Raw genomic sequence first — 11,127 nt, 5'->3', positions numbered from 1 at the left:
TGAACAATGACAATGCGGTGGAGAAATGCCACATTTAAATTTTACATGTTTGGACAGCTGGCAGCCACTCCCTCAGAGCTTTAAAAAATGTGATTTTATCATATTAACACTTATAAGAACATTTCAGATCCTAACTGCCACTTAAAATGAAATATATAAATGTATATACACACTTTGATCTTTTGTTTCTTTTAAAAAAATATTTACTGTTTGTGAAAATCACAATTTTATTGTCACAATTTGCAAAAACCTCAAAAATCCTAAAGGATCCTATGGAATTAAATAAGATCTGTTGCATAAAGTGAAATTCCTCCATGTTATTTTGTATCCTCTTGGATATTGTGTAAACTGTATCAGAACCCTACATGTGTTCTATTAATGTATTTGGATAAATGGTCAATTAAAGGAAATCATTGGGAATCCAGGAATTTTAAAATCCTGAAAGGCCACGTCTACACTAATAACTCCTTTTTGGAGCTATGAGTTTTCTAAAAGATCTAGTCGTTTTGTGTTATATTGGAATTACAAGAGAATCTCTATAGGATCCTTTAGGCTTGGTTCCAAATAACAGATAAAACAACCTTGTTATTTCAGTGACAATGCTAATAAGATTGCTGCCATATTGACTTTTGCCATCTCCCTACACATACTTTCAAATCTGATATTGAAATAAATCCAAATGTGGCAACATGCCATTTTAATGGGGAAATTACAATGATGTTACTGTTATTTTTATTGTCAGTTTAGTCAGCTGTGGTTCGGACATGTCCGTTTCCCTGAAAACCAGCAGCTGTGAGTGATTAACATTGCTCCCATCAGAATTGGAATGAAGTCTCTCAGGGCAGGTCATGTTTTTCAAGTGCAATCTGTGGTTGGCAGGCTGTTGCACTAGTGCACCAAGCACCTGCAAGCATCAACCGTTGCCATCTACTTCTGTCGTAAATATGCCACCATGTTTACAAATATAAAGTACATTTCCAATTCCAGTAGCAGTGTTTTAGCGAGCACAGATTGTATCTTTAACATCCTTTGGTGTTATAAATGCCTAATTTATCTCAAGCCTCTAGCAATATAATAAAATATTTGAAAAAAAAGGGCAAAATATTTTCCTTTTTAAATTACCAGGCCAATTTATATTTTGCATTCTCTTAAAGGGATAGTTCACCCCAAAATGAAAATTCTCTCATCTTTTAATCAACCTCCATGCTATCACAGATTTACAGGTGCATCTCAATAAATTAGAATGTCGTGGAAAAGTTCATTTATTTCAGTAATTCAACTCAAATTGTGAAACTTGTGTATTAAATAAATTCAATGCACACAGACTGAAGTAGTTTAAGTCTTTGGTTCTTTTAATTGTGATGATTTTGGCTCACATTTAACAAAAACCCACCAATTCACTATCTCAAAATTAGAATACATCATAAGACCAATAAAAAAAAAAAACATTTTTAGTGAATTGTTGGCCTTCTGGAAAGTATGTTCATTTACTGTATATGTACTCAGTACTTGGTAGGGGCTCCTTTTGCTTTAATTACTGCCTCAATTTGGCGTGGCATGGAGGTGATCAGTTTGTGGCACTGCTGAGGTGGTATGGAAGCCCAGGTTTCTTTGACAGTGGCCTTCAGCTCATCTGCATTTTTTGGTCTCTTGTTTCTCATTTTCCTCTTGACAATACCCCATAGATTCTCTATGGGGTTCAGGTCTGGTGAGTTTGCTGGCCAGTCAAGCACACCAACACCATGGTCATTTAACCAACTTTTGGTGCTTTTGGCAGTGTGGGCAGGTGCCAAATCCTGCTGGAAAATGAAATCAGCATCTTTAAAAAGCTGGTCAGCAGAAGGAAGCATGAAGTGCTCCAAAATTTCTTGGCAAATGGGTGCAGTGACTTTGGTTTTCAAAAAACACAATGGACCAACACCAGCAGATGACATTGCACCCCAAATCATCACAGACTGTGGAAACTTAACACTGGACTTCAAGCAACTTGGGCTATGAGCTTCTCCACCCTTCCTCCAGACTCTAGGACCTTGGTTTCCAAATGAAATACAAAACTTGCTCTCATCTGAAAAGAGGACTTTGGACCACTGGGCAACAGTCCAGTTCTTCTTCTCCTTAGCCCAGGTAAGATGCCTCTGACGTTGTCTGTGGTTCAGGAGTGGCTTAACAAGAGGAATACGACAACTGTAGCCAAATTCCTTGACATGTCTGTGTGTGGTGGCTCTTGATGCCTTGACCCCAGCCTCAGTCCATTCCTTGTGAAGTTCACCCAAATTCTTGAATCGATTTTGCTTGACAATCCTCATAAGGCTGCGGTTCTCTCGGTTGGTTGTGCATCTTTTTCTTCCATACTTTTTCCTTCCACTCAACTTTCTGTTAACATGCTTGGATACAGCACTCTGTGAACAGCCAGCTTCTTTGGCAATGAATGTTTGTGGCTTACCCTCCTTGTGAAGGGTGTCAATGATTGTCTTCTGGACAACTGCCAGATCAGCAGTCTTCCCCATGATTGTGCAGCCTAGTGAACCAAACTGAGAGACCATTTTGAAGGCTCAGGAAACCTTTGCAGGTGTTTTGAGTTGATTAGCTGATTGGCATGTCACCATATTCTAATTTTTTGAGATAGTGAATTGGTGGGTTTTTGTTAAATGTGAGCCAAAATCATCACAATTAAAAGAACCAAAGACTTAAACTACTTCAGTCTGTGTGCATTGAATTTATTTAATACACGAGTTTCACAATTTGAGTTGAATTATTGAACTTTTCCACGACATTCTAATTTATTGAGATGCACCTGTAGTTCTTCCTTCTGTAGAACTAAAAAAAAAAAGATTTTTAGAGAATATTTCAGCTCTGTAGGTCCATACAATGCAAGTGAATGGTTGCCAGAACTTTGAAACTCCAAAAAGCATATGAAGGCAGCATTAAAGTAATCCATACGACTCCAGTGGTAAAATCCATGTCTTCAGTAACGATACAGTAGGTGTGGGTGAGAAACAGATCATGAATCAGATCATGTCGTCCATGAAAAAGATGTTGACAGCTTTAGTCACCATTCACTTTCATTGCATCTTTTTTTCCATTCACTGAAAGTGAATACTGACTGAGACTATCAATCCCGAACATTCTGCTTAAAAGAATATTCGGGATTCAATATAAGCTCAACCGACAGCTTTGTGGCATAATATTAATTACCACACAAATTAATTCTGACTCGTCCCTACTGCAAAAATCTGTGTTCCAGTGAGGCACTTACAATGGAAGTGAATGGGGACCAATTTTTTATTAAACTACTTACTTTTTCAAAAGTATAGCCACAAGACATTAACAATATGTGTTAACATGATTTTATTGCCAATTTTACAACTTTGTTGCCATGGCGATGTAATGTCAACAAACCCTATAATCACTGTAAAAATTACAATTTAAACAACTTTACAGCTCAAATAATACATGACTGTAAGTGCTTTTATAAAATTATAAGCTTCACATTTCTGCTTTTAAACCCTCCAAAATTGGCCACATTCACTTTCATTGTAAGTGCCTTACTGTAACAGCAATTTATTTTATTTTTTTAAAGAAAAGGAGGGACGATTCGAAATAAATGTTTTGGTAATCAACATTATACCGCAAATGTTGTCAATTGAGCTTAACTTGTACTGAACCTGGAACATTCCTTTAGCATCTAACCATGTTTTGTTCCATATGATAAGGAAAGTCATATGGGCAGGGGCGTAACCAGAGGGAGGGTAGGGTGGGCAGCCACCCTAAGGCCCAGGGTGAGAGGGGGCCCGCAACGGTTGACCAAAAGAAACCATAAAAATGACAGCGGGCCCGAGGAGTGATGAAAAACGACCAAGGCCCCCCAAGGAGGGGGCCCGATAGTTTCTTTGCATCGGGGCCCACTAGATCCAAGTTACGCCACTGCATATTGATTTAGAGCACATAAGGGTGAGTAAATGATGACAGAATTGTCATTTTTGGGTGAACTATCCACTTTAACTAACTGTCACAGATCAAGAGGGCTATTAAACATCAAGACTTAAAGCCAAATTTTAACATATGAGAGTTTCACAAGAGTTCCACTTCTGGCCAAGAATAACTATTTGATCTGTTACTCCACACATAGACAAAGTGAGTTTAGAGATCAAATGTACGAGGCTAGAAAGAGAACAGTCCCCCCTTTGTCAAATTCTCACATAAGAAGATGGCAAAAGCTTTCAGCTATGATAGGACTGCAGAGCAGGTGACAATAGAAAGCTCAGAGGGAACAATGACTTCCTTTCAAAACAATGTCAAATAATTGTGATTTTGGTCTTTTTCCATTTGATCATCTATAAGCTTACACATTATTCTCTATGCTTGGGGCTATTCATGAGGATTTATGAACCTATTCTGCAAAATATGAACATGTAGGGATTGTGTTTAAGAATGTGAAAAATATATATCAATAAAGTGCACATATGTTGTTGGTTTTGTTTGTGTAGTTGAAATCTAGTTGACGTCTCGCAGTGTGACGTGCTATACTTAAAATGATTTTACAGCTTGTTTTATAATTCATTTTATGACCTCATTAATTGAGAGACTACATAGAATATTAGCACTTTAAAAAAAGCTTTTTGTTACACTGCAAGGTGGTTTTAAAAGTGCACTTAGTAATAGTTCTGTTTATGTCCACTGACAAACTATGGATGCAGCATCAACAATGTCACTGTAAAAATGCAATGCAAAAAATTGCAGTCAGCTATATTTCTTCTTGATTGAAAGGGTCTAATTACATTATTATGGTTATAGTTTAGCAATTATACAAAAAACTTACATATAAACATTAACAGACATTTTAAACAGAAATTTTGAAAAACACATGTCCATGTTATTTGTCAATTACCCATGTTGGCCTGATGGTGGCGCACTTCATTCACAGATATGCAGTGCTGCTCTGAATCCATACATCTTTGCAGGGGACATTTTAAATGCAGCCTGTCACTGGGGCTTGTTTATAAATACAGTTGTTGTTACTTTAAGATGATGTATTACAGCTTGTGCATAAACTGAAAAATAAGCTCAGACCAATATCATTTGTCAAAATCATTTATTTACTATAATACATAGCAGATGATGTTAAAATATTTAGTTTGTACATCATATGAGGCAGTCATATGAACATAATGTTGCTCTTTTTTTAAACTACACTAATGGGATGCTAGCAGCTGCACACTTACCCTATTGAGCCCTTTCCTCAGTTTTAGTGATTCAATTAAGATATAAATCTTGTCTTACAAAGCTTTTGCGAAAACCTTTTCATCTCCATTTCCATCCATTCACATACAAACTCCCGCATCACTTCAAAACTAAACATCTCTGTGCTGTATTCCACACAAAGATTGCAAGCTTTCTAAACAGCATCTGTTACAGTGGAACAAAATTCAGTACCATCTAAAAAAAAAAAAAAAACGTTTTATTCATAGGGAATTAAGTACACCGTCAATGAATCTAACCCCAAACTTTAATACATCATACCACAAAGGAATCTGATTATAGATTTTACAAGGTTATACAGAGCTCCAGTACCCCGGGATTTTTGTTTTGTCAGCTGTCAGATAACGCTGACATTTATATATATTGTTTATACAGATATTTATATTTTCCTATTTTAGGGAAACAATTAAACAAAGCCAAAATATGATATTAAAAGTCGAACTATGGCATGACACAAACAAACAAATATAACTATTTTACCCTAGTTTAATGTTCCCTCAAACAAGTGAGATAAAAAAAACAAGTCTTGCATAAAAACAGTTAAGCATTAACGTTTCTTCAACTTTTAAACGTTCAGTTATTAGAGGCGAAGGACATGCAAATTCAGTTCATGAAATGATTAAACAGAACCATAGAAATTTTGAAAACAAAAAACAAACATTAAACCAAACATCTTCTAATGCCTGGATCTCTGAGATGTGCCAAATGGGTCCAGTGGGCTGATTCCCTTCTGTGGTTTCCAGAGTACGATGGCCTCCTGGTTCAATGTCTGTAGGACAAAGTGCATCCTAAGCAGGTGCCCCTGATTTTAAAAACTTATATTAGTTCCACCCCAGTTGGTGCAAGGCCTTGGGACACCACTACCCCAACTACTGCCATCTTTAAAATAAAAATACCCCCCCAAAAAAAAAACAATCTTAAGTCCATTGTAAAATAAAAATAAGGGAAAAACACAAACAGACAAATGGAACACTTTGCCATTATAACAAGCCGTGCATGTGGTATTAATTTTAGTGAAAGACTGACAGCTCCATTGTCTTGGAGTGGCATTATAAATATATCTTCCTTATATTTGTAATGTGTGAATCTAGTTAATGTCCATGTTTACGATGTCAAAATAACATTGATATTTTTCTTTATATTTTTTTATAAAGACAAATTCAGTCTGGCCGAGAAACAAAAGTACTAAACAAAAAACATTGTACTAAATTTCTTTACTTTTTTCACTTTTTATTTTCAGAGGCTTGCACGCACATGCACGTGCTTGTTGCAGTCAGCCGGATGTGAAGTTGAGTTTGGGGTCTATATGAGGGGTTCTGGGGGCAGTGGGTGCTGGATCTGCTGTGGTTGGAGGGGAGGAGGGAGCTGCAGGGCCAGCAGGGACTCCAAGCCGTGGCCATGAGGAGGAGGGGTGCCCTCGGCGCTGGAGGGCTCTGTGATGTCACTGCTGTAGAAGAAATACTGGCACTGTTGGATGAAACTCTCAATGACAGACTGATTGAGTTTAGTGGTGGAGAGCGTGTCCTTGTTCTCAAAATCAGGCCTCATGAGCGTAGGCCAGAAACAGATGGACAGATTGTCTGCGGTCATCAGCGTGGTCTTACTATGCTGACTTACCCTGGAGAAAGGAGACATAGAGTTACATTTACAATGTATTTTTATTTAATGCCAAAAAAAAAAAAAAAAAAAAACATCTTCATGATAAAAGATTACTGTGAGTGGATTTGTTTAATTAATGGCAATTAATTTATCAATTTGCATTTATACATTTGGTAGATGCCTCTATACCCGTGCATTTTATCTGTTTTTGGGTTTTCTGGAAATTAGAGGTAGACCGATATATCGGTTTTCCAATTAATCAATGCTGATAGTTGCTTACTGCAGATTGTGTTCCTCTGTGGCCAGTGCTGGAGGAGACTACAGTTAGAATGGCTTGGTTTTACAGTATAACAGTGGCCTCTAGAGGTGAAATAAAAAATGATCACTGACACCTTGTGGGGATTTACTGTATCTAAATCTTTCATCACTGACAGTATTCATATACAATAATCCTCACTTCAATGCATATTTTGTTATTTTGATTAGATAATCAAGTGATCTAAAATTAAGCTAGAGCATGCAAAGAAAAATGGACGATATAGAAAAGTGCCCTGGCAGCACATACACTGTATCACCAATTCATATCTTGTGATTATTAATAAACCTTATTCCTCATAAAAACCTCATCTAGTGAATACTGGCTATAAAAATCTTAACTTGGTTAATACTTAATATAGGGCATAGACCTTATTCACGCTAGCGCCATCTTTAATTTTTCAATAGGAACGACAACGAGGCTGTGAGGGATAGACTTACAGTGTCTTCAATGGGCTGCACTGCAGTTTGAAGTGTTTTTGGATCGTCCCGCGGACAAAACATCGATAAAATATCTGTCAAAGTACATTCAGTATACAAAGAACTCCAGACAACATGAGATGTGGGAAATCAGATGTGATCTAGGAGCTTTATACAACTTTATACCGTTTGTGCCATTGAAGAGACTGCGAGTCTTTCCCTCCCAGCCTCATTGTCATTCACTTGTGATGTCCAGCTAATGAACGAATCGTTCTTTTGTACCGGTTCTTTTTAGTGAACGAGTTGAACTAGTTCACCAAATCGGACTGAATTGTTTGAAACAGTTCGCGTCTTGAGTCAACACTGATCCACAAGTTACTTTATCTTAACCTGTCTCTCGGATGTGCCTGACACTCCGAATCGAAATGAGCTGATATCCGGGAGTAATATGATCCTAGAACTGGTGATATTTTGCCAACTCTTCTTTGCAATTAACCGCTCCAACTAGTTCATAAATCGTACTGAACGCTTGGGTTGCAACAGCTCTCGAGTCAAAAATACAATGAGTCGCTCATAGCAGTTCTCGAGTTAACAGTACAATGAGTCACTCATAACCATTCTCGAGTCAACAGTACACTGAACTGAGAATCGCCTCTTTCGGAGGTGTCCGACATACTGAGAACTGATGAGCTGCTGACATTGAGCATGTGTGATTAAGGGGCGAAATGTATGTTTCAGATGTATTTTGCTGAACAACAGAGAGTGTAACAAATAAAATACACTGAAATATGTTTATGACTTGATTGTATTACCGTTTTATCAACATATGAAGATGATCCTGTCTACAGCTCTCGAGTCAACAGTACATTGAGTTGTTCGCAGTAGTTCTCGAGTCAACAGTACGCTGATCCGAGGACAGCAGTTCTCGAGTCAACAGTACGCTGATCCGAGGACAGCAGCTCTTGAGTCAACAGTGCATTTAGTCGATCACAGCAGTTCTCGAGTCAACAGTACGCTGATCCGAGGACAGCAGCTCTTGAGTCAACAGTGCATTTAGTCGATCACAGCAGTTCTCGAGTCAACAGTACGCTGATCCGAGGACAGCAGTTCTCGAGTCAACAGTACACTGATCCGAGGACAGCAGCTCTTGAGTCAACAGTGCATTGAGTCGATCACAGCATTTCTGGAGTCAACAGTACGCTGATCCGAGGACAGCAGTTCTCGAGTCAACAGTACACTGATCCGAGGACAGCAGCTCTTGAGTCAACAGTGCATTGAGTCGATCACAGCATTTCTGGAGTCAACAGTACGCTGATCCGAGGACAGCAGTTCTCGAGTCAACAGTACACTGATCCGAGGACAGCAGCTCTTGAGTCAACAGTGCATTGAGTCGATCACAGCAGTTCTCGAGTCAACAGTACGCTGATCCGAGGACAGCAGTTCTCGAGTCAACAGTACACTGATCCGAGGACAGCAGCTCTTGAGTCAACAGTGCATTGAGTCGATCACAGCATTTCTGGAGTCAACAGTACGCTGATCCGAGGACAGCAGTTCTCGAGTCAACAGTACACTGATCCGAGGACAGCAGCTCTTGAGTCAACAGTGCATTGAGTCGATCACAGCATTTCTGGAGTCAACAGTACGCTGATCTGAGGACAGCAGTTCTCGAGTCAACAGTACACTGATCCGAGGACAGCAGCTCTTGAGTCAACAGTGCATTGAGTCGATCACAGCAGTTCTCGAGTCAACAGTACGCTGATGCGAGGACAGCAGCTCTCTTGTCAGCAGTACATGGAGTTGATCACAGCAGTTTGTGAGTCACCAGTACACTGAACTGAGAATCGCCTCTTTCAGATATAATACTGAGAACTGCTGATCAGGGAGCAGCTGATGAGCATGCGTGAACCGAGGACTTGAATGAGGGGGTGAAACGTTTCAGTTGAGAGTTGTAAACAAATTTTACTATTGAGTATTGTGTGTGCAGATTATATCTGAAGTTGTGATGAGCTGGATCATGGTTTCTGTAAAAAAGGGTGAGTTGATTAAGACTAGTTTAATCACTTTTTATGCTTTAAACATGTGTAGAACCATCCACGTTTGTATATCAGTGTCAGTATTGGGTGCTTTAGGTGCAACACTTTAATGTAGGATGTATTGTAAGATCACTGAATGAAACACTGATGACAATAAACACTCTAATTATTATAACTTAATTAAATAAAATTTTATAATCAGCAATATGCCCTTACATATGGCTTTATTGAATGTGTTTTCTGTGTGTATTCTACGACACCAGCGTATTAGCATTATATATAGTGAAGTCATTACGTTATGACGTAAATGAACTGGTGAATCGTTTTTTTTAACCAGTTCACTGAAACGAACCGTCCGAAAGAACCGGTTCGTGAAAAAGAATCGGACTTCCCATCACTAGTGTATTCTACGACGCCAGCGTATTAGCATTATATATAGTGACGTCATTACGTGATGATGTAAAAGAACTGTTGAATCGGGTTTTTTTTAACCAGTTAATTGAAACGAACCATCCGAAAGAACCATTTCGCAGAAAAGAATCGGACTTCCCATCACTATCATTCACAATAAAAATTAAAGATGCCGTTAGCGTGAATAGGGTCTCAAAATAAGAGTCCCTTGTTTGTTTCAGGCTTGTTTATAGTGAAAAGTCCCGTGTTAAGAGTCAAATCTAGAGCTGTGTCCAAAATTGTTCACTCATTTCCTGTTTCCTATATAATGAAGGGCAGTTAGTGCACTATATATCAGCATTGAGTGAACGAATGAGTGAGTGAATTCGGACGCTGACATATACACCAAGCGTCGGAGCAGGAACGTCACATATGAACTTTTAAAATACTTGGGCCTTACTTTGTTATTCTTATTAAATAATTTATTAATATAATAAATCTTTTTCTGTTTGTCATTTTTAATATATATTTTAATATAAAGAGTAAACACATTTTATGAAATGTACATTATCCATACTCCAATTCTCGGCGCATAGCACCCTCATCTGACCAAATTATCATAACCTACATGTTATAACCGAATATTTAAATCATCCACAGAATTATCCTTTCCGCAGTCTCTGAGTTAAAATAACATCATTAACAGTAAATAAAGAATTTTTCATCTTAATGGCAAAATTCTGTGTAAATATAAATAGAGTACATTTTAAAATGTATCTATGTTTTGCCTCTCTATATGTTTTATGTTATTTTAATCAAGTAATGATTTGTCAAAAAGTAATTTAATACATTCAGCATGAAATAAAACATTGCAGTTGTGAAGGAAGCAGTAAACTGGCATCTCTCTCTCTCCCACTCACTCACTCGCGCTCGCTCTCTCTCCTGCACGTGCTCCCTCTTCCAGCTCGCACGTCTTCCCCATGGCGGATTATGGGCAATTAGCCATCGTCGAGTGTACATCAAATGTACACTTGAAATTAGAGTGCATTGTGGGTAAGAATGAGTGAACAAAATTAGGAACGCGTGGCTCACTCAGAATTCAGACACCACT

The 11,127-nt window shown here is 38.2% G+C and overlaps 1 protein-coding gene across 1 annotated transcript in view; it reads right to left on the bottom strand.

Annotated features, from left to right (window-relative positions):
• Nucleotides 1-5,075: 5,075 nt before the first annotated feature.
• The window catches only part of arhgap5 (Rho GTPase activating protein 5), a 70,665-nt gene continuing 64,613 nt past the window's right edge, over nucleotides 5,076-11,127 (bottom strand). Inside the window, exon 7 of the mRNA XM_051646088.1 lies at nucleotides 5,076-6,877. Coding sequence (XP_051502048.1) covers nucleotides 6,562-6,877 — 316 coding nt within the window. The 3' untranslated portion in view covers nucleotides 5,076-6,561. The remainder of the gene's footprint in view (nucleotides 6,878-11,127) is intronic.

This window comes from Myxocyprinus asiaticus, chromosome 20 (genome assembly GCF_019703515.2).
Source record: "Myxocyprinus asiaticus isolate MX2 ecotype Aquarium Trade chromosome 20, UBuf_Myxa_2, whole genome shotgun sequence".
Taxonomy (NCBI): Eukaryota; Metazoa; Chordata; class Actinopteri; order Cypriniformes; family Catostomidae; genus Myxocyprinus; species Myxocyprinus asiaticus.
The sequence above is the reverse complement of the archived record's forward strand: the minus strand, read 5'-3'. Positions and strand labels throughout refer to the sequence as shown.